General features: G+C 59.6%; 2 protein-coding genes across 2 annotated transcripts in view; both read left to right on the top strand.

The window, feature by feature from the left end:
* fgd1 (FYVE, RhoGEF and PH domain containing 1) overlaps nt 1–16537 on the top strand; it is a 33890-nt gene extending 17353 nt beyond the window's left edge. Inside the window, exons 7-18 of the mRNA XM_052009064.1 lie at nt 406–562; nt 4228–4366; nt 6127–6185; nt 6466–6612; nt 6700–6792; nt 7326–7405; nt 8979–9009; nt 9637–9735; nt 10591–10716; nt 11407–11565; nt 12641–12784; nt 15805–16537. Of these exons, the coding sequence (XP_051865024.1) occupies nt 406–562; nt 4228–4366; nt 6127–6185; nt 6466–6612; nt 6700–6792; nt 7326–7405; nt 8979–9009; nt 9637–9735; nt 10591–10716; nt 11407–11565; nt 12641–12784; nt 15805–16080 (1510 nt within the window). The 3' untranslated portion in view covers nt 16081–16537. The remainder of the gene's footprint in view (nt 1–405; nt 563–4227; nt 4367–6126; nt 6186–6465; nt 6613–6699; nt 6793–7325; nt 7406–8978; nt 9010–9636; nt 9736–10590; nt 10717–11406; nt 11566–12640; nt 12785–15804) is intronic.
* Nucleotides 16538–21570: 5033 nt separating this feature from the next.
* Nucleotides 21571–25273, top strand: LOC127566609 (C3a anaphylatoxin chemotactic receptor-like). Its single transcript, XM_052009104.1, has 2 exons — nt 21571–21878; nt 23038–25273. The coding sequence occupies exon 2, from the start codon at nt 23060–23062 to the stop codon at nt 24098–24100; it is 1041 nt and encodes a 346-aa protein (XP_051865064.1). The 5' UTR covers nt 21571–21878; nt 23038–23059; the 3' UTR covers nt 24101–25273.
* The last annotated feature ends 2249 nt before the right edge of the window (nt 25274–27522 follow it).

The following is a 27522-nucleotide window of genomic DNA, read 5'->3' as shown; positions in this document are numbered from 1 at the left end:
GAGAATTCCCCCAACAGCCTTCCCCGAGAGTGGTCACTTCATTTTTTGCTTCCAGGCGTTTTGAGGCCAAACTCCTCTGATTCGAGAGAAGCCTGTCTTGTCTTAGGGAGCCTGAGTGTGGCAATCCTTCAGGGTGCAGAGACGGGGAGGGGCGTAGGGGACAGAGAGGGGCGTTACAGAGACGGGGAGGGAGGGGGTCACGGGAGGCGGGGAGGGGTGTAGGGGCCGGAGGGGTTCACAGAGATGGGAAGGGGTGCAGGGGCCAGAGGGGGGTCACAGAGACGGCGAGGGAGGGGGTTCATAGAGGCGGGGCGGGGTGCGGCGTCCGGAGGGGGTGTTGGAAGGGCCCAGTGGTTCGGGAATGCTGGTCTCCGTTTTTAACCCTTCCCACCTCTCCCAACGCAGGGAGTCGAAGCCACGGATCGGAGACATCCTCCAGAAGTTAGCTCCCTTCCTCAAGATGTACGGGGAGTACGTGAAGAACTTCGACAGGGCCATGGAACTGGTGAACATCTGGGTGGAGAAGTCCACTCACTTCAAGTCCACCCTGCAAGATATTCAGGTAGGTCATTACTTCCTCCACTCGTTGATCCGACTGTAACCCACTCCCGGGGGTCTGTTATTCTATATATAAACCCTCCCGAACCCCAGGATCAGATCCCAGCCTGTAACCCACTCCCGGGGACCTGTTATTCTATATATAAACCCCCCGAACCCCTGGATCAGACCCCAGCCTGTAACCCACTCCCGGGGGTCTGTTATTCTATATATAAACCCCCCTGAACCCCTGGATCAGACCCCAGCCTGTAACCCACTCCCGGGGATCTGTTATTCTATATATAAACCACCCGAACCCCTGGATCAGACCCCAGCCTGCGACCCACTCCCGGGGGTCTGTTATTCTATATATAAACCCCCCTGAACCCCTGGATCAGATCCCAGCCTGTAACCCACTCCCGGGGACCTGTTATTCTATATATAAACCCTCCTGAACCCCTGGATCAGATCCCAGCCTGTAACCCACTCCCAGGGGTCTGTTATTCTATATATAAACCCCCTGAACCTCTGGATCAGATCCCAGCCTGTAATCCACTCCCGGGGGTCTGTTATTCTATATATAAACCCCCCTGAACCCCTGGATCAGATCCCAGCCTGTAACCCACTCCCGGGGATCTGTTATTCTATATATAAACCCCCCTGAACCCCTGGATCAGATCCCAGCCTGTAAGCCACTCCCGGGGGTCTGTTATTCTATCTATAAACCCCCCCCCGAACCCCTGGATCAGATTGCAGCCTGTAACCCACTCCCGGGGACCTGTTATTCTATATATAAACCCCCCGAACCCCTGGATCAGATCCCAGCCTGTAACCCACTCCCGGGGCTCTGTTATTCTATATATAAACCCCCCTGAACCCCTGGATCAGATCCCAGCCTGTAACCCACTCCCGGGGACCTGTTATTCTATATATAAACCCCCCGAACCCCTGGATCAGATCCCAGCCTGTAACCCACTCCCGGGGATCTGTTATTCTATGTATAAACCCCCCGAGCCCCTGGATCAGATCCCAGCCTGTAACCCACTCCTGGGGATCTGTTATTCTATATATAAACCCCCCCAAACCCCTGGATAAGACCCCAGCCTGTAACCCACTCAGATTTAATTAGTTTATTGACATATCCACCAGTGTGGAATGACACTCTTTGCTCGTGTGATGTTCACAGAGTAAACAGTATACGTAGTAATCATAAATCCAGTGAATGGTGAACGGTGGGGTCCCGGGGAGTGTTGTAGAACAGAGAGACCAAGGAGTACAAGTACACGGTTCCCTGAGAGTGGCGTCACAGGTAGACAGGGCGGTGAAGAAGGCGTTCGGCACGCTGGCCTTCATTGGGCACTGAGTACAGGAGTTGGGACGTTATGCTCTAGTTGTGCAGGACATTGGTGAGTCCGCACGTGTGTTCAGTTGTAGTCGCCCTACTGTTTGGAAAGTTGTTACTGAACTGGAAAGAGCGCAGAGGGAGATTTACGAGGATGTTGCTGGGACTCGAGGGACTGAGTTATCAGAAGAGTTTGGAGAGGATAGGACTTTATTTCTTGGAGCATCGGGACTGAGGGGTGACCTTATAGCGATGTATAAAACCATGAGAGGCAGAGATAGGGTGAATATGTGCACTTTTTCCCCCAGGGTTGGGGAATCAAGAACTAGAGGGCACAGGTTAGAGGGGAGAGATTTAATAGGAACCTGAGGGGCAACTTTTTCACCCAGTGGGTGGTCTGTATGTGGAACGAGCTGCCAGAGGAAGTGAGGCAGGTACAGTAACGACACTTGGACAGGTCCATGGGTGGGAAAGGTTTCGAGAGATGCAGGCAGATGGGAATGGGGGCATCTCTTTCGGTGTGGACCAGCACTGCAAGGGAAGGGTTGGATGGTTCAGGAGTCCGACAGCAGTGGGGAAGAAGCTATTCTTCACTCTGGATGTCCTGCGTCTTCTCCCAGAAGGCAGAAGATACCTGAAGGTTGCCAAGTCTGGTGTCCCACACTCTACCAACCCCCTCCGATAGCTTGGCACTACTCTTCCCATTTGCTGAATGGTCTTGTTTGAATTTATGGCTCTCTAAATTTAGGAAAGGATGTTTTTTTGTTAGTGCTAGGTCATGGATCAACAAACCCTAAACAACGAAACCGAGATGTGTCTTGAGCAGTCCAAAGTATTGAAATAAAGGTTGCAAATCAAGTTTAAATTCAAGGCACCGCGTTACGCAATGCACTTTTGTTCTGAATGATTCCAAGAATTTTGAACTTTTATTGGTTTAGCCAAAAATTCACACCACCTCCGCATTGCTTTGCAGTTTGTTTCAATCAGGATTTAGTCCGAAACACAGGGAGGTTCTAACCTACTGACTGACTTGAAGATAAGATTTCTTTATTAGTCACACGTACATCGAAGCACACAGCGAAATGCATCTTTTGTGTAGTGTGTTCTGGGGGCAGCCCGCAAGTGTCGCCACGCTTCCGGCGCCAACATAGCACGCCCACAACTTCCTAACCCCTACGTCTTTGGAATGTGGGAGGAAACCGGAGCACCCGGAGGAAACCCACGCAGACATGGGGAGAACGTACAAACTCCTCGCAGGCAGCGGCCAGAATTGAACCCGGGTCGCTGGCGCTGTAATACCATTACGCTGACCGCTATACAATGTCGATTTGCTTTGTCTCCATCGTTTGTGAATTTTCTCCATGATTTTCTTGATCTCCCGCAGCGATAACCGAAAGCTAGGGAGGAGGCGGGGAGGGGCTTAGGTTCAGGGTGAGGGGGGGAAAGGGTCCCGAGGGGCAACGCTTCCACGCAGAGTGTGGTGAGTGTGTGGAACGAGCTGCCAGAGGAAGTGGGTGAGGCGGGGACAACCGTGACATTTGAGGAGAACTTGGACGGGTACGTGGAGGGGCGGGGAGAGGGAGATGGGCTGAACGCAGGGAATTGGGACCAGCGTGGGCTGGTTGGGCCGAAGGGCCTGCGTCCATGCTGTGTTGCTCGTTGACTCGGAGAGAGAAAAGGGAGCAGCTGGGGGGGTGGGGAGTGGAGTGGGGGGGGTTGGTGGTGGGGGGAGTTTGGGGCGTAGGGGGTGGTGGGGGACTGTGAAGAGTGGGGGGGTTTGGGTGTGGAGTGGGGGGGTTGGTGGTAGGGAGTGGGGGGGTGGGGGTGTGGTTGGAGCATGGGGGGAGAGTTGGGGGGGTGGAGTAGGGGTGTTGGGGGAGGTGGTGAGGGGTTGGTGGTTGGGGGAGTGGGAGGTGTGCGGGGCTGGTGGTGAGGGGTTGGGGGTGGGGAGTGGGGGGTGGTGAGGGGTTGGTAGTGGGGGAGGTGGGGGTGGTATGGGGTGGGGCGTGGCAAGGAGGTGGGGGTTGGGGGGGGTGGTGAATCCCTGCCGACACCGCCAGCCTTCCCGAGACGGGACACGGCGGAAGCGAGCGCCGAGCCCTGTGACGGACTGGGCGGTGTTGACCGCTCCCTCCCGGTCCCGCTGAGGGACGGACCCCTCAGGGTGCTGGGCCGGCCAGGCTCGAGGTGCCGACCATTGCACCCCGTTCTCACGCGCGACGCCCCCTGCAGTCGAACAGCTGAGGGGGCAGACTGCAGGGTTGAGTTGGTTGACCCAGCTCTCTTGGTCGGGGAGGGTGAGAGTAGATCGCTCCTAATGCCTTCCCCTCCGCATTGTACCCCGACAGAAGAACGAGCTGTGTGGAAACCTCACCCTGCAGCATCACATGTTGGAGCCTGTGCAGAGAATCCCGCGCTACGAGCTCCTCCTGAAGGACTACCTGAAGAAGCTGCCCGAGGACTCGCCCGACCGCAAGGATTCGGAAAGTAGGGCCAACCGTGTTCCTGGGAGTGCGGACGGTGGGAGTGGACGGGAAGGGGTGGGGTCCCATTGGGAGTGCGGTCGGTGGGAGTGAACGGGAAGGGGTGGGGTCCCATTGGGAGTGCGGACGGTGGGGGTGGACGGGAAGGCGTGGGGTCCCATTGGGAGTGCGGTCGGTGGGAGTGGACGGGAAGGGGTGGGGTCCCATTGGGAGTGCGGTCGGTGGGAGTGGACGGGAAGGGGTGGGGTCCCATTGGGAGTGCGGACGGTGGGAGTGGATGGGAAGGGATGGGGTCCCATTGGGAGTGCAGTTGGTGGGAGTAGATGGGAAGGGGTGGGGTCCCATTGGGAGTGCGGTCGGTGGGAGTGAATAGACTATCTATGCCAGTACACTTCCCTCAATACTGTGCATTGTAACTTTGTTTAATAACCCCTCATGTGACACCTTTATCATAGACCTTTTGAGAATCTAAATACATCACATCAGCTACCCCCTCCTGATCTATCCTGCTCGTCACAACCACAAAGGATACGGCAAACGTTATATCCCTTTCGGGAATCCCGTGTTCAGTCCTAATATTTTTGAATGTGTTCTCTTACATCTTCAAAGAGAACAGGCTCTATCCTCGCACCCTGCCACATAAGTTGCTCACACACCCGTCTCCCTCCTTTAACCAGCTGGGTTACCGTGGCCGCCTTCCAGTCTGCGGGGCCTGCTCTCGATGGCAGCCGTGTACGATCTCCGGCCCCCAACTCCCTTCAGAAAAATCCCGGGATGCAGCTCGTCCAGTCCTGTGGATCTATTGTTCCGCAGGTCCGCTCCTCTCTGCGGTTCTTCTGAGCTCCCTTGTACTCGTGCTCCGCCGATATTTCCGGGAGCGTTTCTGCATCTTATACAAAAATATCGGTTCACTTTCTCTGCCCTGATGCCTCTGTTTGATTCCCACTGAAAGGGACCTTCTACATATCTGTGGAAGCTCTTACAATCCTTGCCAACTAATTTGACCTAATTCCTATCTTTAATTCCTTTCTGTAGCTAGTTGTGTCTCTTCCTGCCTTAAAGAGAAGTCTTGAAGTGGTGGATCATGATTTCAAAGTTGGCCATTGCTGGTTTCTCGATATACTAACACCTCGTAGATTGGTGTAGTCAGGGTTAAGTCCTGGACTTGCATTGGAGCAGATCACATTTGGCTGCGAATCTCCGGAACTTTTCGACCCCAGGAGCACTGGGGAGACCGGACCACTGGTGGGATTTGAAGAGGAGGTGGACGAACTCTTGGAAGATCAGAGGATGCGAGGGCAAGGGCATAGAGGGATGAGATGAGGCCCAGGGTCGATTAGGAATTATGGTATTGAATAGGGCAGAGTGGCCTACTCCTGCTATTGTTTTGCATTTATAGAAAATTCTCTTGTGTTACGATCATTTTTTGCCCAAATTCTGTCATATAATGATCACTCTTCCCCATCCCCCTGAAAAATCTGTCATATTATGATCACTCTTCCCCTCAACATGGGAATAGCAATGAATCCTTTTTGTTAGGCATTACCAGATTGGAAATGACCGTTACCCTCGATGTACTGACAAAGAGGACCACAGAGAAGTAGGTAAAAATTTTCCAACACTGTAGCTGCCATTGATTTGCCCTGTCTAGACACCAATTCAGGTCACCAATGGTTATAGAGCTCGGGACGTGACGGTAGGTTGCTGGTTTATGGAGCGCACTGCTCGAGCGTTACTGTAGTGACCTGGTGTTTGTCTTTGCAGAATCTCTGGAGCTGATTTCGACGGCAGCGGATCATTCCAATGCAGCCATCCGGAAGATGGTGAGCATCCGGGGATTTAGAAGTGAAGGGGAACGGGAAGGGGTGGGGTCCAGTTGGGAGTGGGCGGGAAGGGGTGGGGTCCCATTGGGAGTGCGGGCGGTGGGGGTGAATGGGAAGGGGTGGGGTCCCATTGGGACGGTGGATGGTGGGGGTGAACGGGAAGGGCTGGGGTCCCATTGGGAGTGCAGATGGTGGGGGTGAACGGGAAGGGGTGGGTTCCGATGGGGAGTATGGCGATACCAATGCACAGAACCTCTGAACGGACTCCTTGTTCGACCAGGAACGGATGCACAAGCTCCTCAAAGTCTACGAGCTTCTTGGTGGGGAGGAAGACATTGTGAACCCCACTAATGAGCTCATCAAGGAGGGTCATATGCTCAAGCTCTCAGCCAAGAACGGGAGCACTCAAGACCGCTACCTTATCCTGGTGAGTCCCAGCGCGTGGAGGGAGTGCCACCGTTGTCCCTCTGAGCTTCTTGTTACTAACACGGTGATTGTGTGAATCCTCCCACAGTTCAACAACCGGTTGCTGTACTGCGTTCCCAAGCTGCGCCTGATTGGTCAGAAGTTCAGCGTCCGGGCGCGGATCGATGTGGACGGGATGGAGGTGGGGTTCCAATCGAAGGGTTTGTGGATCCCGGGGAGAGAGAGAGAGTGAAGCTTCCTCCGCACCGTCCCATCAGACACTCAGACACAGGGCGAAGCTCCCTCCGCACCGTCCCGTCACACACTCCCGGGGTCGGACACAGGGTGAAGCTCCCTCCGCACCGTCCCGTCACACACTCCCGGGGTCAGACACAAGGTGAAGCTCCCTCTGCACCGTCCCGTCACACACTCAGACACAGGGCGAAGCTCCCTCCGCACCGTCCCGTCACACACTCCCGGGGTCAGACACAGGGTGAAGCTTCCACCTCACCGTCCCGTCACACACTCCTGGGGTCAGACACAGGGTTAAGCTCCCTCCGCACCGTCCCGTCACACACTCCTGGGGTCAGACACAGAGTGAAGCTCCCTCCGCACCGTCCCGTCACACACTCCCGGGGTCAGACACAGGGTGAAGCTCCCTCCGCACCGTCCCGTCACACACTCCCGTGAAGAGTCACGAGCCTTCTCACTGACCCACGTCTCCACGTTCCACAGGTGAAGGAGACCAGTAACCAGAACTCGTGTAGGACTTTCCTTGTGTCCGGCAAGCAGCGCTCACTGGAATTACAGGCCAGGTACCCGCCGCGGACTTGCCTCGCCATCCGATTTCGAGATCCCACTCGTTCCCATGGCGTCGACGGTGGTGGGGGCTTGTCAGGGTTCCTCCTCTCCCTCCCCTCCACCGACTCCGGTTCTCCCTTGCGGTCTAAGGACGTCCATCTCAACTCTCCCACTAACTGGTGCGCAATTTGGATCTGAATGTGTGTGGGGCATGATTAGTAAGTTTGCAGATGACGGTGGTGTGGTGGACACTGAGGGAGGTTGCCTCAGGTTACAGCGGGGTCTGGATCAACTGGGGAAGTGGGCCAAGGAGCGGCAGATGGAGTTTAACTCGGTCACGTGTGAGGTGGTGCATTTTGGGAAGTTAAACCAGGGCAGGACTTCCACAGTGAATTACATCACCATGGGGAGTGTTGTAGAACAGAGGGACCCAGGGGTACAGGTACATGGTCTCCTGAAAGTAGATAGGGCGGTGAAGAAGGCGTCCGGCACACTGGCCTTCATCGGTCGGGGCACTGAGTCCAGGAGTCGGGACGTCCCGCTACAGCTGTGCAGGAGACCGCACTTGGGAGTGTTGTGCGCGGTTCCGGTCGCCCAGCTACAGGAAGGACGTCACCGAGCCGGAGAAGGTGCGGGAAAGATTCACCGGGATGTTCCCGGGACCGGACGGCTCGAGTTATAAGGAGAGGCCGGACAGGCCGGGACTGTTTTCCCCCGGAGTGGAGGAGGCTGAGGGGCGACCTGATGGAGGTTTATAACATTACGAGGAGCGTAAGGTGGGCGGTCACCATCTTTTCCCCACCCCCCCCCCCCCCCCCCCCCCCCCCCCCCCGGGTCGGGAAGTCTAATACTAGAGGACACAGGGAACGAGCTGCCAGAGGAAGTGGGAGAGAGGGGTACGGTTACAACACTGGGACAGGTCCGTGGATGGGTTTAGAGGGATGGGGGCCAAACTCTGGGAAATGGGACCGGTTCAGGAAGGTACCTTGGTCAGCATGCAGGATTCGGGCTGAAGGGCCTGTTTCTGTGCTGTACAACTCTCTGACCCCGTGACACTCGTCAGGGGTTGTTCTACCCACAGACATCTGCCCACGGTCGACCTTCCCCAGCTCCTCGCTTACGCCGTTGACACCAGCCGTTCCCACCCCCCCCCCCAACTCCTCTCACCCCTTTATGTTCTCCGTAACTCCAGAGCCGGTCTGCTTGACCCCTCCTGACGGGACACCCCCCCACCACTCAGGGACCGATCCGGTGAACCTAGGCGGCACTCCCGGCGGGGAGTCTGCACTCCCTCCAGTAGGGAGACTGGACCTGTCCGCAATACTCCGGGCGCTCTCTCCCCGGGGCCCTGCGTCGGTCACCTTCCCAGGCAGCTGAAGGCATCCCGGTGCGAATTGTGGGAGGGGAAATCGAGCTGCTGGGAATGTTTGGAGTAAACAGGCAGAGCAGAGAACTGGAAAGTTAAAACACAGACTCTTCGGAGTAAATATCCCACCTCCTAATTCATCCACAACACAGTTTGGTAGCTGATTTTGGAGGGGGGGGGGTCTCATTTCTAACCAAGGACTTTACATTTTGTCTTCACAGGACAGAGGAGGAGAAGAAGGATTGGATCCAGGTGAGGCTCCCTCCGCACCATCCCGTCACACACTCCCGGGGTCAGACACAGGGTGAAGCTCCCTCCGCACCGTCCCCTCACACACTCCCGGGGTCAGACACAAGGTGAAGCTCCCTCCGCACCGTCCCGTCACACACTCCCGGGGTCAGACACAGGGTGAAGCTCCCTCCGCACCGTCCCCTCACACACTCCCGGGGTCAGACACAAGGTGAAGCTCCCTCCGCACCGTCCCGTCACACACTCCCGGGGTCAGACACAGGGTGAAGCTCCCTCCGCACCGTCCCCTCACACACTCCCGGGGTCAGACACAAGGTGAAGCTCCCTCCGCACCGTCCCCTCACACACTCCCGGGGTCATACACAGAGTGAAGCTCCCTCCGCACCGTCCCGTCACACACTCCCGGGGTCAGACACAGGGTGAAGCTCCCTCCGCACCGTCCCGTCACACACTCCCGGGGTCAGACACAGGGTGAAGCTCCCTCCGCACCGTCCCGTCACACACTCCCGGGGTCAGACACAGGGTGAAGCTCCCTCCGCACCGTCCCATCACACACAGACTGTTTTATCAGTCGGCAGGCCAGGATTATTTCGGGGAATTCTGAGCTTCTGTTGACCCCTCTTGTGCCAGGCGATCCAAGCAACGATTCGGAGACATGAACAGACCCTGGAGACATTCAAAGTGCTCAGTGGTTCGCTCAGGGACGAGGAGACGCCCCTTGCGTCACCGGTGAGTGTGTGGGGCGGGAGGGCCGAGGCGGTGATGGTTATTGCCACCCCTAGTGGGACACAGTGAGAAGCTTTTGCTTGACTGCCATCCAGACAGATCATTCTGTACATCAGTACATCGAGGTCGTACAGAAGGAGAACAGAATGCAGAATAAAGTGTCACAGCTACAGAGAAAGTGCAGTGCAGGCAGACAATAAGGTGCAAGGGCCACGACGAGGGAGATTGTGAGGTCAAGAGTCCATCTTATCGTTCAATAGTCTTATAACAGCGGGGTAGAAGCCGTCCTTGAGCCTGGGGGTATGTGCTTTCAGGCTTTTGTATCTTCTGCTCGATGGGAGGTGGGGAAGAAGAGAGAATGCCCGGGGTGGGAGGGGTCTCTGATTATGTCGGCTGCTTTCCCGAGGCAACGGGAAGTGTAGACGCAGTCCGGGGAGGGGAGGCTGGTGTCCGTGACGCGCTGGGCTGTGTCTGCAGCTCTCTGCGGTTTCTTGAGGTCCCGGGCAGAGCAGTTGCCGTCCCAAGCCGGGATGCACCCTGATCGGATGCTTTCTACGGTGCGTCGGTAAAAATCGGTGAGGGTCGACGGGGGACGTGCTGAATTTCTTTAGCCTCCTGAGGAAGCAGAGGCGCCAGTGAGCTTTCTTGGCCGTGATGTCTACGTGGTTGGACCAGGACAGGCTATAGGTGATGTTTACACCGAGGAACCTGAAGGTCTCGACCACCACCGTCGATATGGAGGGTGCAGAGGGATAAGGGCAAACAGGGTTTGGGGACGTTCTGAAGAGTTTGAAGGGGTGGGGGAGGAGGATGGGCTGGGGGAGCCAGGGGACCTGATCCGACTGTCTTTGTGCGCAGAACACGGAGCTGGGGAAGCGGGCTCCCACTCCGATCCGGGAGAAGGAGGTCACCATGTGCATGAAGTGCCAGGAGCCCTTTAATTCCATCACCAAGCGCAGACATCACTGTAAGGCCTGTGGGCATGTGAGTACCGTCCCCTCCCCTCGCCGCTGTCCGTCCCCTCCATCTGCTCCCCCAACTGCAAGCCTCAGGATACTGCGCCTCTGTTCCGGTCTCCGTGTCCCACAGGGAATACCGCGCACGGTCCCAGTATCATATCCCACAGGGAATACCACGCACAGTTCCCCTCTCTGTATCCCGCTGGGAATACTGTGCACAGTTCCGGTCTCTGTATCCCACAAGGAAACACCATGCACAGTTCCCCTCTCCGTATCCCACTGGGAATACCGTGCAGAGTTCCGTTCTCCATAGCCCACTGGGAATACCATGTATGGCTCCAGGCTCCCAATTACGCCTGGAATAGCGTGCATGGTTCCAGTATCCACATCCCACAGGGAATACCGAGCATGGTTCCTGAATCCACATCCCACAGGGAATACCGTGCCCACTTCTGTGTTCCGTATCTCACTGTGCTGGGTGACCAGAACCAGGGGGCCCATTGGTACGAGACCGATAAATCCCTTCGGGAATTCCGGAGAAGTTCCTCTTCCCCAGAGAAGTGGGACAGTGCGGAATGCCAGGGAACAAGGGAGACTGGCCTGGCTTGGGGATACCAGCAGGTTATAGATGGGCTGAACGGCCGACTGCAGGGAGAGGGTTAATCTGTGTGTCTCCACCACCCCACCCCCTGACCCCATGCGGCGATCTCCACAGGTGGTCTGCGGGAAATGTTCGGAATTCCGGGCTCGGCTGGTGTATGACAACAACCGGCCCAACAGGGTCTGTCGGGATTGCTACGTGGTTCTGCATGGATCGCCAGCGGGATCCCCGCACCGGACCTCGTATTCCCACCGGAGAAGGTCCATCCTGGAGGTGAGGCTGAGTCCCTGCCCCATCCTCCGCACCGTCCCGTCACACAATCCCGGGGTCAGACACAGGGTGAAGCTCCCTCCGCACCGTCCCGTCACACACTCCCGGGGTCAGACACAGGGTGAAGCTCCCTCCGCACCGTCCCGTCACATACTCCCGGGGTCAGACACAGGGAAGCTCCCTCCACACTGTCCCGTCACGTCACACACTCCTGGGGTCAGACACAGGGTGAAGCTCCCTCCGCACCGTCCCGTCACACACTCCCGGGGTCAGACACAGGGAAGCTCCCTCCACACTGTCCCGTCACGTCACACACTCCCGGGGTCAGACACAGGGTGAAGCTCCCTCCGCACCGTCCCGTCACACACTCCCGGGGTCAGACACAGGGTGAAGCTCCCTCCGCACCGTCCCGTCACATACTCCCGGGGTCAGACACAGGGAAGCTCCCTCCACACTGTCCCGTCACGTCACACACTCCTGGGGTCAGACACAGGGTGAAGCTCCCTCCGCACCGTCCCGTCACACACTCCCGGGGTCAGACACAGGGTGAAGCTCCCTCTGCACTGTCCCGTCACATACTCCCGGGGTCAGACACAGGGTGAAGCTCCCTCTGCACCGTCCCGTCACACACTCCCGGGGTCAGACACAGGGTGAAGCTCCCTCTGCACTGTCCCGTCACACACTCCCGGGGTCAGACACAGGGTGAAGCTCCCTCCGCACCGTCCCGTCACACACTCCCGGGGTCAGACACAGGGTGAAGCTCCCTCTGCACCGTCCCGTCACACACTCCCGGGGTCAGACACAGGGTGAAGCTCCCTCTGCACCATCCCGTCACACACTCCCGGGGTCAGACACAGGGGGAAGCTCCCTCCGCACCGTCCCGCCACACACTCCCGGGGTCAGACAGAGGGTGAAGCTCCCTCCGCACCGTCCCGTCACACACTCCCGGGGTCAGACACAGAGAGAGTGGGGTTTTGTCCCACAGGGAGAAGTGGCAGTGGGAGGGGGCAGGGGGACGGGGGGGGTATTAGAGGAGAGGGGACGAGGTTCTGATGCGCCGGTGTTGCTCGTGTTGTAGAAGCAGGCGTCGGTGGCGGCGGAGAACAGTGTGGTCTGCAGCTTCCTGCATTACATGGAGAAGGGAGCCAAGGGCTGGCAGAAGAGCTGGTGCGTCATCCCCGAGAACGAGCCCCTTGTCCTCTACATCTACGGAGCCCCTCAGGTGAGTGGGAGCGGGGAGGGAAGGGGAATGGAGGGGGCTTCAAAGGGGGGAGTGCCATGCCAAGCATGGTGTTTCTTCCTGATACTAACCGCACCCCCCCCCCCACCCCCAGAAACGATCCTGAGAGATGTGGGGGGGTGGGGTGGAAGCGGTCAGACGGGAAGTGGTTTTGGCTTCCAGGGAGAGTTATGTCGATGCTTTAGTTCCCTGTCCCTCTGTCTCCCGTCCCTCCCGTCCCTCCCGTCCCTCCCGTCCCTCTCTCCCTCTCTCCTTCCCCTCTCTCTCTCCTTCCCCTCTCTCTCTCCTTCCCCCTCTCTCTCTCCTTCCCCTCTCTCTCTCCTTCCCCTCTCTCTCTCCTTCCCCTCTCTCTCTCCTTCCCCTCTCTCTCTCCTTCCCCTCTCTCTCTCCTTCCCCTCTCTCTCTCCTTCCCCTCTCTCTCTCCTTCCCCTCTCTCTCTCCTTCCCCTCTCTCTCTCCTTCCCCTCTCTCTCTCCTTCCCCTCTCTCTCTCCTTCCCCTCTCTCTCTCCTTCCCCTCTCTCTCTCCTTCCCCTCTCTCTCTCCTTCCCCCTCTCTCTCTCCCCCTCTCTCTTCTCTCCCCCTCTCTCACCTCCCCCCCTCTCTCTCCTCCCTCTCTCTCCTCCCCCTCTCTCCTCCCCCCTCTCTCCTCCCCCCCCTCTCCTCCCCCCCCTCTCCTCCCCCCCCCCTCTCTCCTCCCCCCCTCTCCTCCCCCCTCTCTCCTCCCCCCTCTCTCCTCCCCCCCCTCTCCCCTCCCCCTCTCTCCTCCCCCCCTCTCCCTCCCCCCCCTCCTCCCCCCCTCTCTCCTCCCCCCCTCTCTCCTCCCCCCCTCTCTCCTCCCCCCCTCTCTCCTCCCCCCCTCTCTCCTCCCCCCCCTCTCTCCTCCCCCCTCTCTCCTCCCCCCCTCTCTCCTCCCCCCCTCTCTCCTCCCCCCTCTCTCTCCTCCCCCCTCTCTCTCCTCCCCCCTCTCTCTCCATCCCCCCTCTCTCCTCCTCCCCCCTCTCTCTCCTCCCCCCTCTCTCTCCTCCCCCCTCTCTCTCCTCCCCCCCTCTCTCTCCTCCCCCCCTCTCTCTCCTCCCCCCCCTCTCTCTCCTCCCCCCCTCTCTCTCCTCCCCCCCTCTCTCTCCTCCCCCCTCTCTCTCCTCCCCGCCTCTCGGCCCCACCCCTCTCTCTCCTCCCCCCCTCTCTCTCCTCCCCCCCTCTCTCTCCTCCCCCCACTCTCTCTCCTCCCCCCTCTCTCTCCTCCCCCCCTCTCTCTCCTCCCCCCCTCTCTCTCCTCCCCCCCTCTCTCTCCTCCCCCCCTCTCTCTCCTCCCCCCTCTCTCTGCCTCCCCCCTCTCTCTGCCTCCCCCCTCTCTCTGCCTCCCCCCTCTCTCTGCCGCCCCCCTCTCTCTCCTCCCCCCCTCTCTCTCCTCCCCCCCTCTCTCCTTCCCCCTCTCTCTCTCCCTCTCCCTCTGTCCTCTCCCTCCCCTTTCCCTTCCCATCCTCCCCCTCCCCCTCCTCCCCCTCTCCTCCACTCCCTCCCTGTCCTCCCGCACCGCTCCACTCCCTCTCTCCATCCTTTCTCTCCCCTTCCTCCTCTCCCCACCACCGTTCCTTCGTCTCCCCCGTGTGTCGTGTTGCCCCCCTCCCCTTTCCCCCACCAGAGCTCTCAAAATGAAGGCGGCGATTCGGGTTGTGCCGGTCGGTTCAAGAACCGAATGGTCGAAGGGAAGTCGCTGCCCCTGAAACCGGTGGTGTTGGGACTTCAGGCTTCTGTACCTCCTGCCTGACGGGAGCTGCGAGAAGACGGCGCGGCCCGGATGGTGGGGAACCTTTGACGACAGACGTTGCCTTCTTGAGGCAGCGTCTCCTGTAGAGTCTCTCGATGGTGGGGAGGAATGTGCCCGTGATGTACTGGGGCTGGGTCCCACTGTTCTCTGCAGCTTCCTGTGTTGAGCATTTGAATTGCTGTGCCCCCTCAGGGGTTTGCTTCCTCAGGAGGCTAAAGAAATTCGGCACGTCCCCTTTGACCCTCACCGATTTTTACCGATGCACCATAGAAAGCATCCTATCCGGATGCATCCCGGCTCGGGACGGCAACTGCTCTGCCCGGGACCACAGAGAGTTGTGGACACAGCCCAGCGCGTTACGGAAACCAGCCTCCCCTCCCCGGACTGCGTCTACGCTTCCCGCTGCCTCGGGGAAGCAGCCGGCATAATCAGAGACCCCCACCCACCCACCCCGGGACATTCTCTCTTCTCCCCCCTCCCATCGGGCAGGAGATACAAGAGCCTGAAAGCACATCCCACCAGGCTCAAGGACGGCTTCTGCCCCGCTGTTACAAGACTATTGAACGATAAGATGGACTCCTGACCTCATAATCTCCCTCGTCGTGGCCCTTGCACCTTATTGTCTGCCTGCACTGCACTTTCTCTGTAACTGTGACACTCTATTCTGCATTCTGTTATTGCTTATCCCTTGTACTACCTCGATGCACGGTGTAATGCAAAGGTCTGTGTGGACGGCATGCGAAGATTTTCACTGTACCTCGGTACACGTGACAACAATGAACCAATTTACCTTCTTGAGGCAACGCCTCCTGCGGATACCCCCCAACAGCGGGGAGGGATGTCCCCGTGATGTATTGGGGCTGAGTCCCACCGCTCTCCGTGGCTTCCTGCGCGTTCGAATTGCCGTCCCGGACCGCGACGCCACCGGTCGGGACACTTCTGTAGAGGTTTGTCGGAGTACTCGGTGACAAGCCAAACCTCCTGAGGAGGTAAAGACGCTGGCTGCGCCTTCCTCGCGATCGCATCGATGTGCTGGGACCGGGACAGGTCGCCCGAGGTGTTAATGCCCAGGAGTTTAAGCCTGCTGGCCCTCCCCACCAGCAGCCCCCCCCCACCCCCCCCAACGTAGACCGGGACGGACAGAGGAAGGAGGGAGCTTGCTCGCGTTCAAGGACCACCTCACTCTAACTGTCTTCTCTCTACGCCCCCCCCCCCACTTTCCTCCCCTCACAAGGACGTGAAGGCTTTGCGCAGCGTCCCGCTGATCGGCTTCGATGTGGGCACCCCGGACGCCGGGGAGAAGACGGAACGGCGGCACTCCTTCCTGATGACCCAGAGCCACCTCACCCTCCACTTCAGTGCCGAGAGCGAGGAACTCCTCCAGCGCTGGGTGGGCGCCCTGTCCCGGGCGGCGCGAGGTGTGTCGGAGGGAGAGGGAGCGCCGCCCTCGGAGGGGAGGCAGGACCACAGCGGTACCCCTCCCGGACAATCCCGGCTCCCCGACACCTAACGGGACCGTCCCACCACACAGACCCGAGATACTTGAAAAGAAGCGCACTTTTTGTTTTGTTTGATTCCCGTTTTTAATATTTTTTAGATATTATTTTATATATGATATGTTATATCAAAGTTATATATGTAAGGGTTTAATAGCTGTAACCCACCCCGCCCCCCCCCCACCACTCCCCTTTCATCAGAGGGGGACAGGATGGGTGGGATTCCTCACCCCTCTGCTGTCCTGTGGAGAGGGTCCAGTGTTGTGGGGGTGGGGGGTGTGCTGGGGTTGGGGAGGGGGTCGGGGGCTGGGGGAGTAGGGTGGAAGGGAGGGGCGGGTCGGTCGGACAAGAGACTGGTTTCGGTCACGAGGAAGAGTTTACGTCGGTGTTTGGGTTCCCCTCCCCTCCTCCCTTCACCCCTCCCCTCCTCCCTTCACCCCTCCCCTCCTCCCTTCCCTCCTCCTCCCCTCTCCCTCCTCCTCCCTTCTCCCTCCTCTTCCTCCTCCCCTCCCTCCACCTCCCCCCATCCACCTCCCCCCATCCACCTCCCCCCATCCACCTCCCCCCATCCACCTCACCCCCATCCACCTCCCCCCATCCACCTCACCCCCTCCACCTCCCCCCCTCTCAACTCCCCCCTTCCCCCTCCCCCCTTCTCCCTCCCCCCTTCTGCCTCCCCCCTTCTCCCTCCCCCCTTCTCCCTCCCCCTCTCTCTCCTCCCCCTCTCTCTCCCTCCCCCCTCTCTCTCCTCCCCCCTCTCTCCCTCCCCCCTCTCTCTCCCTCCCCCCCTCTCTCTCCCTCCCCCCTCTCTCTCCCTCCCCCCTCTCTCTCCCTCCCCCCTCTCTCTCCCTCCCCCCTCTCTCTCCCTCCCCCCTCTCTCTCCCTCCCCCCTCTCTCTCCCTCCCCCCTCTCTCTCCCTCCCCCCTCTCTCTCCCCTCTCTCCCCTCCCTCCTCCCCCTCCTTCCTCCCCCTCCCTCCTCCCCCTCCCCTGTGGAAGTGGCTGGCCCCACTTGCAGGGCTCTGCATCAGATACCCTGTGTTAACGTATAAAACAATTGTTACTTCTGTCTTGTGTTTGTTTCCTTTCCGTGTGGGGAAAATCCGTCTGTCCCCCACCCCATCCCGAGGCTCCGCCACCCTGAACCCCCAAAATTGGACACACACCACGGGGGGGGCGCGGCGCGGGAGGGGAGGAGGGAGCTCCGCGCCGCGGGAGGGGCGGCGAGGAGGGAGCACAAGTTTACCCCCACCCCCCGGACCACCTCACTATGTCGAGCAGGTACAGTTGCGAGGCGTAAGCTCTCTCCGTGATCAGTGGTTTGTTGGCGATCTGTTCCGCCTTCTGTTGGGCTGTTGGGAGGAGGGGGGAGAGAGAGGAGGGGAAAGAGAGGGAGCAACAGAGAGCGCGGAGTGAGACCGAGGGGGTGGGCGGGAGGGAGGGCAGGGGAGGAACTGCGCCAGCTCTCTGTGAGCAGTGACCTCACTGCCCAGCTGTGAAAATGGATGAGGCAGCAGTTCAGTCTGCTGCTGCTGACGGCACTCGGATTTCCTTCCTGCACAGCCAAGACCTTGACAGGCTGACAGGGGCAGTGTGTGGGACACGGTGAGGCTCCCAATGCACCGTCCCGTCACACACTCCCGGGGTCAGACACAGGGTGAGGCTCCCTCCGCGCCGTCCCGTCACACAGTCCCGGGGTCGGACACAGGGTGAAGCTCCCTCCGCACCGTCCCGTCACCCACCCCCGGGGTCAGACACAGGGTGAAGCTCCCTCCGCACCGTCCCGTCACACACTCCCGGGGTCAGACACAGGGTGAAGCTCCCTCCGCACCGTCCCGTCACACACTCCCGGGGTCGGACACAGGGTGAGGATCCCCCCGCACCGTCCCGTCACACACTCCCGGGGTCAGACACAGTGAAGCTCCCTCCACACTGTCCCGTCACACACCCCTGGGTTTGGACATAGAGTGAGGCTCCCTCCACATATTTATTCCCACATGCCTGCTTCGACAGGGAGTGACGTATACTGACTGGGAGTGACTGCCTCATCCTGTGGTGTTCCCTTTGCTTTATCTGTACGTGAGTGAGGCTCAGTAATACTCACGTGCCTGTTCAAATGCTGCAGTGTAGGCACTTCGGGAGATTTCACAATGCTTTCTGCACGGAGTTACTTCATCTGCACGGAGTTACTTCATCAGCTACTGGCTTCTCTGGTGATTCTTGCAAAATCTCCCATCCATCTCTACGTTCTGTGACACTTTGCTCTTCTCCTTGCCTGGGGTGAATACAAGTCTCAAGAAGCTGCCGCTGTGCCCCTTCCCATCTCCTTGAACCCCTCCAGCTCCTACACCCCCTCCCCATCTCTGTGACCCCCCCATGCACCATCTCTGTGACCCCCTCCCTACCCTACACCCCTGCCTGTCTCCGTGACCCCCTACACCCCTCCCTGTCTGCGTGATTCCCCTCCCTCCCCTACACCCCTGCCCGTGACCCCCCCTCCCTCCCCTATACCCCTCCCCCTCTGTGACCCCCCTCCCCTACGCACCATCTCTGTGACCCCCTCCCTACCTTACATCCCTGCCCGTCTCTGTGACCCCCTTCGTCGCTACACCCCCCCCATCTCCATGACCCCCGGACCCTATATCCCTCTCCATCTCTGTGACCCCCCCCTCCCTCCCCTACACCCCTCCCCCTCTCTGTGACCCCCTTCTGGCCCCTACACCCCTACCTGTCTCCATGATCCCCCCCTCTGGTCCCTACACCCCTCCCTGTCTCCATGATCCCCCCCTCTGGTCCCTACACCCCTCCCTGTCTTTGTGACAGCCTCCCGCCCCCTATGTCTCCACGACCCCCTCCAAGGTAAACCACACTCATCCCTATCTGGGACACACTCGAGCCCCTGTGGCACCCAGCGGTCCCGGAAGGCCCACAGGGTACCCGTGAACACTGCCTGCTCCCTCCCTGGGGACACCCGGGCACAGGGAGGTTTCCTCGGAGAAAAGGGGGTCAGGCAGTTGGCTGGGGCGGGACCCCTGAGGTCCTGGCGCCATGAACGGCTGGGCCCAGGAACAGACTGACCCACCCCCACTCTGCACACCGGGTGGCCGAAGGTGAGGAGGGTGGGGCTGAGGTGTGACCGGAACTTGGGAGCAGTCCCTTCGTGTACCTGAACGGGGGCCGCGACGCCTTGCGTGGAGTGTGGACGCTGCCTGGCCGCAGAAGCAGCAAGCGTCTGGGGGGGGGTCCGTCACCTGGCGGAAAACCCAAGGTTTGGACGTCAGTAGAACAGTGTGAGGGCCACGGGAACAGCCAGGAGGGGGTGTATTGGACATCGGGTCCACTGACTGGTCCTGCAGAGACTTGGAAACAGGCGGTGGGAGTGATCTACAGGCGAAAATCCCCAAGAAACAGGCACTGGAAGTGACCCACAGGCCCAAAAAAAAACCTCAGACACTGAAAGAGATCTACAGGCAGAAAGGGGCATTGGAAACAATTAACAGGGAAAAAAACACACACACAGGCATCGGAAGGGAAGCAGCCTCTGATGCTCCAGAGAAAACAACACAAGTTTGTCTGACCTCTCATTATAGCTCACGCCCTCTAATCCAGGCAGCGTCCTGGTGAACCTCTCCCACACCCTCTGCAAAGCCCCCGCACCCTTCCTGTAACGTTGCAACTGCGTGCCATGCTCCAAGTGCGGCCTCAGCAGAGTTTTGCTCAGCTGCGACGTGAGTACCCAACGCCCCGACCCATGAAGGCAAGTGCGCCGTACGCCTTCTTCACCGCTCTGCTTGTGTGGCCACTTTCAGGCAACTATGGACTTGGATCCCAAGATCCCTCCGTACATCGGCAAAACCATTAACTGTGTCCTGTCCCTTTACGTTTGACCTCCCAAAGTGCAACACCTCACACTTGTCCGGATTAAACTGCATCTGCCACTTCTCCGCCCAGATCTGTAACTGATCTGTATCCTGCTGTGTCCTGTGACAGCTCCCTACACCATCCACAACCCCACCAGTCTTTGTACCGTCTGCAAACTTACTAACCCACCCCCCCCCCCCCCCACATTTCCATCCAGGTCATTTAATTATAACAAAAGCTACCTGTGTACCACAAAAAATTAAATCAACAGGCATCGGAAGGGATATACGAGCAATAATAAAATTGCATTGGAAGGGATCTGCAGTCAGAGAGCCCAGGAGAGCAGAAACTGATTGGGGTGGAAGCAAGGAGCCAAAGATGGTTGTTCTTCGCACTGCCCAGTGTTGGTCCGAAGGTTGGGAGAAGATCCCCTGACTCGGGTCAAGGGTGCTCTGGCCGGCTCTTACAAAGGTCCACCTTTCTTCACCGAGCTGACCCTGGGCCAAGCGATTGGGAAGTGGCGAGGGACGCGTCCGCCGTGAGCGATGGGACGGTCGGGGTCTTCACTCCCACTGTCTCACCGGCCCAGCCCAGTGATCCCGCAGATGCCGCACCCACCCTCACAGGCGCCACACTGCGATATAGCAGAAGTTCTCCTGCCTGCAGAGAGAAAGTCCTCTCTCCCGCCGACAAAGAGTCCTTGCACAACAGCCTCTGCTTCCGACATTGGCTTTGAACCCAGCCACACAAAGTGCTTTGTACAGCAATTCACTCAAACTGATGGGAGTGCGCTGCTCTCGATCCCCCTCAACCTTCCAATTAACTGCGTCAGGCCCTGTGATTGTCTGTGAGGGGACAGTGCGGAGGGAGTTTCACCCTGTGCCTGACCCCAGGAGTGTGTGATGGGACGGTGCAGAGGGAGCTTCACTCTGTATCTGACCCCGGGAGTGTGTGATGGGAGGTGTAGAGGGAGCTTCACCCTGTGTCTGACCCCGGGAGTGTGTGACGGGACGGTGTGGAGGGAGCTTCACCCTGTGTCTGACCCCGGGAGTGTGTGATGGGACGGTGTAGAGAGACCTTCATCCTGTGTCAGACCCTGAGGGTGTGTGATGGGACAGTGCAGAGGGAGCTTCACTCTGTATCTGACCCCAGGAGTGTGTGACGGGAGGTGTAGAGGGAGCTTCACCCTGTGTCTGACCCCGGGAGTGTGTGACGGGACGGTGTGGAGGGAGCTTCACCCTGTGTCTGGCCCCAGGACTGTGTGATGGGACGGTGTAGAGGGAGCTTCACCCTGTGTCAGACCCTGGGAGTGTGTGATGGGACGTTGCGGAGGGAGCCTCACCCTGTGTCAGACCCTGGGAGTGTGTGACGGGACGGTGCGGAGGGAGCCTCACCCTGTGTCAGACCCTGGGAGTGTGTGACGGGACGGTGTGGAGGGAGATTCACTGTGTCTGACCCCGGGAGTGTGTGACGGGACAGTGCAGAGGGAGCTTCACCCTGTGTCTGGCCCCGGGACCGTGTGGTGGGATGGTGCAGAGGGATGTTTACCCTGTATTGCACACATTGAGGAACTGGTTTTGTGGTTTATCTTCCGTGCTGAGCCCTCCCCAGCTAGTTAATTTTGAGGAAGTGAGCAATTCTGAGTTTCGACAGGACACTGCAAGTCTCTCCTGAGGCGACTGACCCGTCCCTCAGCCTCAGACGACCCAGTCCCCACTCCAGACCTCTCCCAGACCAGCGTCCAACTCCACCACACGTCGCCCTTCCCCGATCCACCTGGATCCGCGGAGAATCCCACCGTCTGTTGCAGCGCGGTTCCTGTTCGAGGTTCATTCCTTGTGGTCACGACGATTTGGGATCCGAGTCTGACTGTCGGGAGGTGCCCAGGACCACGGACTGAGCCAGACATTCAGGCGAAGGTGGGCTGCACCTCAAGGGGGAGCAGTGTCCAAGGTGAGGAGGGGTCCCGGGAGGGAATCCCAGAGCTGGAGTCCCAGGGCACTTAAGGCATGGCAGAGGGTGATGATGAGGGAGGGGCGGCGAGGAGGGAGCGCCGCGCTGTGGGGGGGGCGGCGAGGAGGGAGCGCCGCACTGTGGGAGGGGCGGCGAGGAGGGAGCGCCGCGCTGTGGGAGGGGCGGCGAGGAGGGAAGCGCCGCGCTGTGGGAGGGGCGGCGAGGAGGGAGCGCCGCGCTGTGGGAGGGGCGGCGAGGAGGGAGCGCCGCGCTGTGGGAGGGGCGGCGAGGAGGGAGCGCCGCGCTGTGGGAGGGGCGGCGAGGAGGGAGCGCCGCGCTGTGGGAGGGGCGGTGAGGAGGGAGCGCCGCGCCGTTGGGGGGTGGCGAGGAGGGAGTGCCGTGCTGTGGGAGGGGCGGCGAGGAGGGAGCGCCGCGCCGAGGGAGGGGCGGCGAGGAGGGAGCGCCGCGCCGAGGGAGGGGCGGCGAGGAGGGAGCGCCGCGCCGAGGGAGGGGCGGCGAGGAGGGAGCGCCGCGCCGAGGGAGGGGCGGCGAGGAGGGAGCGCCGCGCCGAGGGAGGGGCGGCGAGGAGGGAGGGGCAGTCTTCCACTTTCACTCCCTTACTTTTACCTCTTCCTCCAACCCCCCCCTTTACCCTCCACCCCGTCTCTCTCCTTTCTTCCTTGACACATCTTTCTCCCTCACCCCCTCCCCTCCCCTCCCCCTCCCCTACCTCCCCTACTTCCCCTTCTTCCCCTCCCCTTCCCCTCCCACCTCCCTCCCCCATCTCCCTCCCCTCTTGTCCCCTCTCCGTCATCCCCCACCTCCCCCCTCCCTCCCCTTCTCCTGTCCCCCCCCCTCCCCCCTCCCCGTCCCTACCCCCTCCATCCCCCTCCCTTCTCCCCTCCCCTTCTCCCCTCCACCTCTCCCTCCCTCCCCCTTCTCCCCCCCTCCCTTCCCCTTCCTCCCATTTTCCCCCTCTCTGCTCTCCCTCCTCCTCTCTCACCTCTTGCCTCTCTCCCCTCTCCCCCTCCCCTCTCACCCCTCTCCCCGTCCCCCCTCCCCAACCCTTTCCTTCCACCTCCTCTCTTTACGTCTACATCCCACTCCCCTCCTCTTCTCCCTCCCTCCCTCTGTTCCCCACCCCCTCTCGCCTCCACAGTCTCTCCCCCACCAGACCCACCATGTCGTTCTCTGGAGATTATTATTACGTGAACGTGTCCTACTACAACCTCTTTGAGAATGTCTCCACCTACGACTACCCCTCCGTGGAAAGAGGGTCCCAGATCCCAGTGTCGGCCACCTTGTCCATCCTCGCCTACGCCCTCACCTTCCTGCTGGGCGTCCCCGGCAACGGCGCCGTCATCTGGGTGACGGGCTTCAAGATGAAGAGGAGCGTCAACACGGTGTGGTTCCTGAACCTGGCGGTGGCGGACCTGACCTACTGCCTCACCCTCCCCTTCCAGCTGGCCAACGTCGCCTTGCGATCCACCTGGCCCAGGGACAACGTCCTCTGCAAGCTCCTCCCCTCCGCCATCGTCCTCAACATGTCCGCCAGCGTCTTCCTGTTGACCCTGATCAGCGTCGACCGCTGCCTGGCCGTCACCCGCCCCGTATGGTCTCAGACTCACCGGAGTCTGGCTTGGGTGCGTGTGGCCTGCTTCGGGGCCTGGGGCCTGGCCTTCCTCATGTGCCTGCCCACCCTGCTGACCCGGCAGGTGGTCACGTATCCCGAGCTGGGCCTGTCGTTCTGCTCCTTCAACTACACCGGGACGTATTTCGGGGACAGGACCAAGGCGGTGGTGGAGGTGACCCGGGCCGTCTTCGCCTTCGCCCTCCCCTTCCTGATCATGGCAGCCTGCTACCTCCTGATCGGCCGCAAGCTGCAGGGCGGCAAGTTCGCCAAGTCCAGGAAGCCCGTCCGCCTCATCGCGGCCGTGGTGGCCGCCTTCTTCGTCTGCTGGCTCCCGTACCACATCTGCGGCCTAGCCCAGGCCTTCGCCTCCAGTTCCGCGGCCCAGGTCTGGGACAGCGCGGCGGTGGGCCTGGCCTCCTTCAACAGCGCCCTCAACCCCCTTCTCTACGTCTTCGCCGGCCGCGACTTCCGCCAAGTCTTCAGGCGCTCGGTGGCCGCCTCGCTCCGCCTGGCTTTCGCCGAGGAGAGGTCGGAGTCGGCCATCAGCTCTCGCGTCAAGACCGTCTCCAGCGTGGACGGCAGCGTCTGAGGGCACCACGCCTGCCCTCCTCTCCCCTCCCCTCCCGTCCACCCTTGCCCCGCTACTGTTGCCTCATTCCCACGGGGCTTACTGATCCAGGCTTCCGGCCTAGTGAACCAAAACCCGAGGCCATTAACCACCCCCCCACCACCCACCTCCGGTGACCGGTTTAACTCCCGACCGGTTAACCGTCAGAAAGTGTCCAATTGAAAACCTGGCCCCCCCCCCCCCCCCCCCCCAAACCCATCTCGCAGCGGCCTGTACGTGACTCTGGGCCTAGTTGGTTCACTGCCCTACCCCCTCAGCCTCCTACGTCCCTTGCCGCCCCTCCCACAGCGAGGCGCTCCCTCCTCACCGCCCCTCCCACAGCGGCGCTCCCTCCTCACCGTCCCCCCCAACAGCGAGGCGCTCCCTCCTCACCGCCCCCCCCACAGCAAGGCGCTCCCTCCTCACCGTCCCCCCCACAGCGAGGCGCTCCCTCCTCACCGCCCCTCCCACAGCGTGGCGCTCCCTCCTCGCCGCCCCTCCCTCAGTGCACCGGGTCCGTCCCCTTCTCTCCCTCAGCCGTTCCAGTGCCCGTCCGGATACCTCTTCAATGCTGTGAGAGTCTCTGCCTCCACCACCCCCTGAGGCAGTACGTTCCAGATACCAGCCCCACCCCCCTCGGGGGAAAAAACTCCCCCCCTCAGATCCCCTCTGCACCCCTCACCCTAAACTTGCGCCCTCTGGGTTTAGACACCCCCACCACGGCTAAAAGTTTCCCCCCTCCTCACCCGATCTCTGCCCCCTCACCATTTTGCACACCTCTGTCAGGTCCCCCCCTCAGCCTCCTCCGCCCCAGGGAGAACAGCCCCAGCCTCTCCGCTCTCTCCCGGTAACCGGAACGTCCCATCCCGGGCACCGTCCTGGGGAATCTCCTCTGCAACCTCTCCAGTGCGCTCCCCTCCTGCCTACAGTGTGGTGACCAGAACTGTGCACAATGCTCCAACGTCTTATAAAGTTGTTCCGTGACATTCCTGCTCTACTTCCGTGAGGAAAGTTGAAGACACGAGGAAGAGCAGAAATTCCTGGAGAGAAACGATCCGCGTTGTTACGACTTCAGCAAAGGAGGAGAGGGAACAAATAAACTCTTCGCAAATGTCTTATAACCGTCACATTGGCAATTAAATCAAGTCACGTGAACTCAAGTGGAGTTTATTGCTATCTACACAGGTACGGTGAGGTACAGGTACAACGGAAAACTTTCAGGAGCGTCCCAGGGGTACAGAAAACACACAGAATATAAATGATGCAAAATTGTACAAGAGAGAGAGAGAGAAAATGTGCCGGAACAAGACCTTAGCGCAAAAAATAAAGACACAATAGAGACAAGTCCACGGCAGTGCAAGAGGTAGTCTGCAGTGTGTCCCGTTGCTGAGGTGGGGTTGGGGTGAGCAGGTTGGTTTGAGAACCGAATGGTCGAAGGGAAGTATCTGCTCCTGAACCCGGTGGTGGGGGGGACTTCAGTCTTCTGTACTTCCTGCCCGACGGGAGCTGTGAGAAGATGGGATGGCACGGATGGTGGGGGATCCTTAGTGATAGATGCCGCCTTCTTGAGGCAGATGCTGTGAGCGGTGGGGAGGGCTGTGCCCGTGACGGACCGGGGCTGCGTCCACTTCTCGCCGCAGCCTCTTGCGTTCCTGTGCGTTGGGACTGCAGTACCAGGCCGTGATGTAACCAGGAGGCTGCCCAGATTAGAGAGCATGAGCTATAAGGAGAGGCCGGACAAACTTGGGTTGTTTTCTCCGGAGTGGCGGAGGCTGAGGGGGGACCTGATAGAGGTTTATAAAATTATGAGAGGCACAGATAGGGGAGACATGTAGAAATGTCAAATACTGGAGTGCACAGTTTCAAGGTGAGAGGGGGAAAGTTTAAAGGAGGTGTGTGGGGCAAGTTTTTTAACACGGAGAGCGGTGGGTGCCTGGAATGTGCTGCCAGGGGTGGGGGTGGAGGCAGATACGAAGAGGCTCGTAGACAGGCCCAGGGATGTGCAGGAAATGGGAGGGAGGTGGATCATATGCAGGCAGAAGGGATCTAGTTTCACTCAGCATGGTGTTGGCCGGGGCTATCCCTCTACAACACTCCCATCTGGTGTCCGAACTCAGTTCTGCAGCAGTGAGTGTCTCACCCAAGGGCGCCTCCGCACAGTCCCATCATCGGAGACCTGGGTCCTATCCCGCAGGAGGTGTGGAGAGAACCATCCCTGCGTGGGGCTGAGAGGCAAATAGGAATACAAAGAAAGTGGGAAAGGACTCAAGCAGGAGATGAGGACGGCCAGAAGTGTCCATGAAATGTCCTCGGTGGGTCTGATGGAAGAGAAGCCCGAGGCATTTTCTACTTGCATTAAAGGCTAGCGGGTCGCGAGGTGGTGCCGGGTCTCTTGAAGAATGTGAGGGTGGATACGGATCTGGGCAGAGAAGAGGCAGATGCAGTTTAATCCGGGCGAGTGTGAGGTGTGTTGCACTTTGGGAGGGCAAATGTCAGGGGAAAGTGGGAAGTTCATGGCAGGGCCCTTAACAGCACTGATGCACAGAGAGATCCTGGGGTCCACGTCCATATTTCCCTGAAAGTGGCCACACAATTGAGTAGGGTGGCGAAGAAGGTGCACAGCACTCTTGCCTTCATTGGTCGGGGCATTGAGTATAAGAGTCAGGACATCACATTGCAGCTGTATCAAACTTTAGTCCGGCCATACTTGGAGTATTGGGCGCAGTTCTGGTCGCCCCATTACGGGAAGGGTGTGGGGGCTTTGGAGAGGGTGCGGGGGAGGTTCACCGGGACGCCGCCTGGATTAGAGAGCGTGAGCTATAAGGAGAGGTCGGACAAACTTGGGGTGTTTTCTCCCGAGCGTCGGAGGCTGAGGGGAGACCTGATAGAGGTTTATAGAATTATGAGAGGCAGAGGTAGGGTAGGCAGTCGGAAACTTTTCCAAGGATAGAAATGTCAAATACTAGAAGGCACAGCTTCACGGTGAGAGGGGGAAAGTTTAAAGGAGGTGTGTGGGGCAAGTTTTGTGACACGGAGAAGCGGTGGGTGCCTGGAATGTGCTGCCAGGGGTGGGGGTGGAGGCAGATACGAAGAGGCTCGTAGACAGGCCCAGGGATGTGCAGGAAATGGGAGGGAGGTGGATCATGTGCAGGCAGAAGGGATCTGGTTTCACTCGGCATGGTGTTGGCCGGGGCTATCCCTCTACAACACTCCCATCTGGTGTCCGAACCCAGTCCTGCAGCAGTGAGTGTCTCACCCGAGGGCGCCTCTGCACAGTCCCATCATCGGAGACCTGGGTCCTATCCCGCAGGAGATGTGGAGAGAACCATCCCTGCGTGGGGCTGAGAGGCAAATAGGAAGACAAAGAAAGCGGGATAGGACTCAAGCAGGAGATGAGGACGGCC

This window comes from Pristis pectinata, chromosome 43 (genome assembly GCF_009764475.1).
Source record: "Pristis pectinata isolate sPriPec2 chromosome 43, sPriPec2.1.pri, whole genome shotgun sequence".
NCBI classification, from domain to species: domain Eukaryota; kingdom Metazoa; phylum Chordata; class Chondrichthyes; order Rhinopristiformes; family Pristidae; genus Pristis; species Pristis pectinata.
Note: the sequence above shows the minus strand (reverse complement) of the source record. Positions and strands in the feature narration are given on the sequence as shown.

Excerpts from the sequence above, each read along its gene's own strand:
- LOC127566609 (XM_052009104.1), top strand. The coding sequence starts at position 23,060 with ATGTCGTTCTCTGGAGATTATTATTACGTGAACGTGTCCTACTACAAC.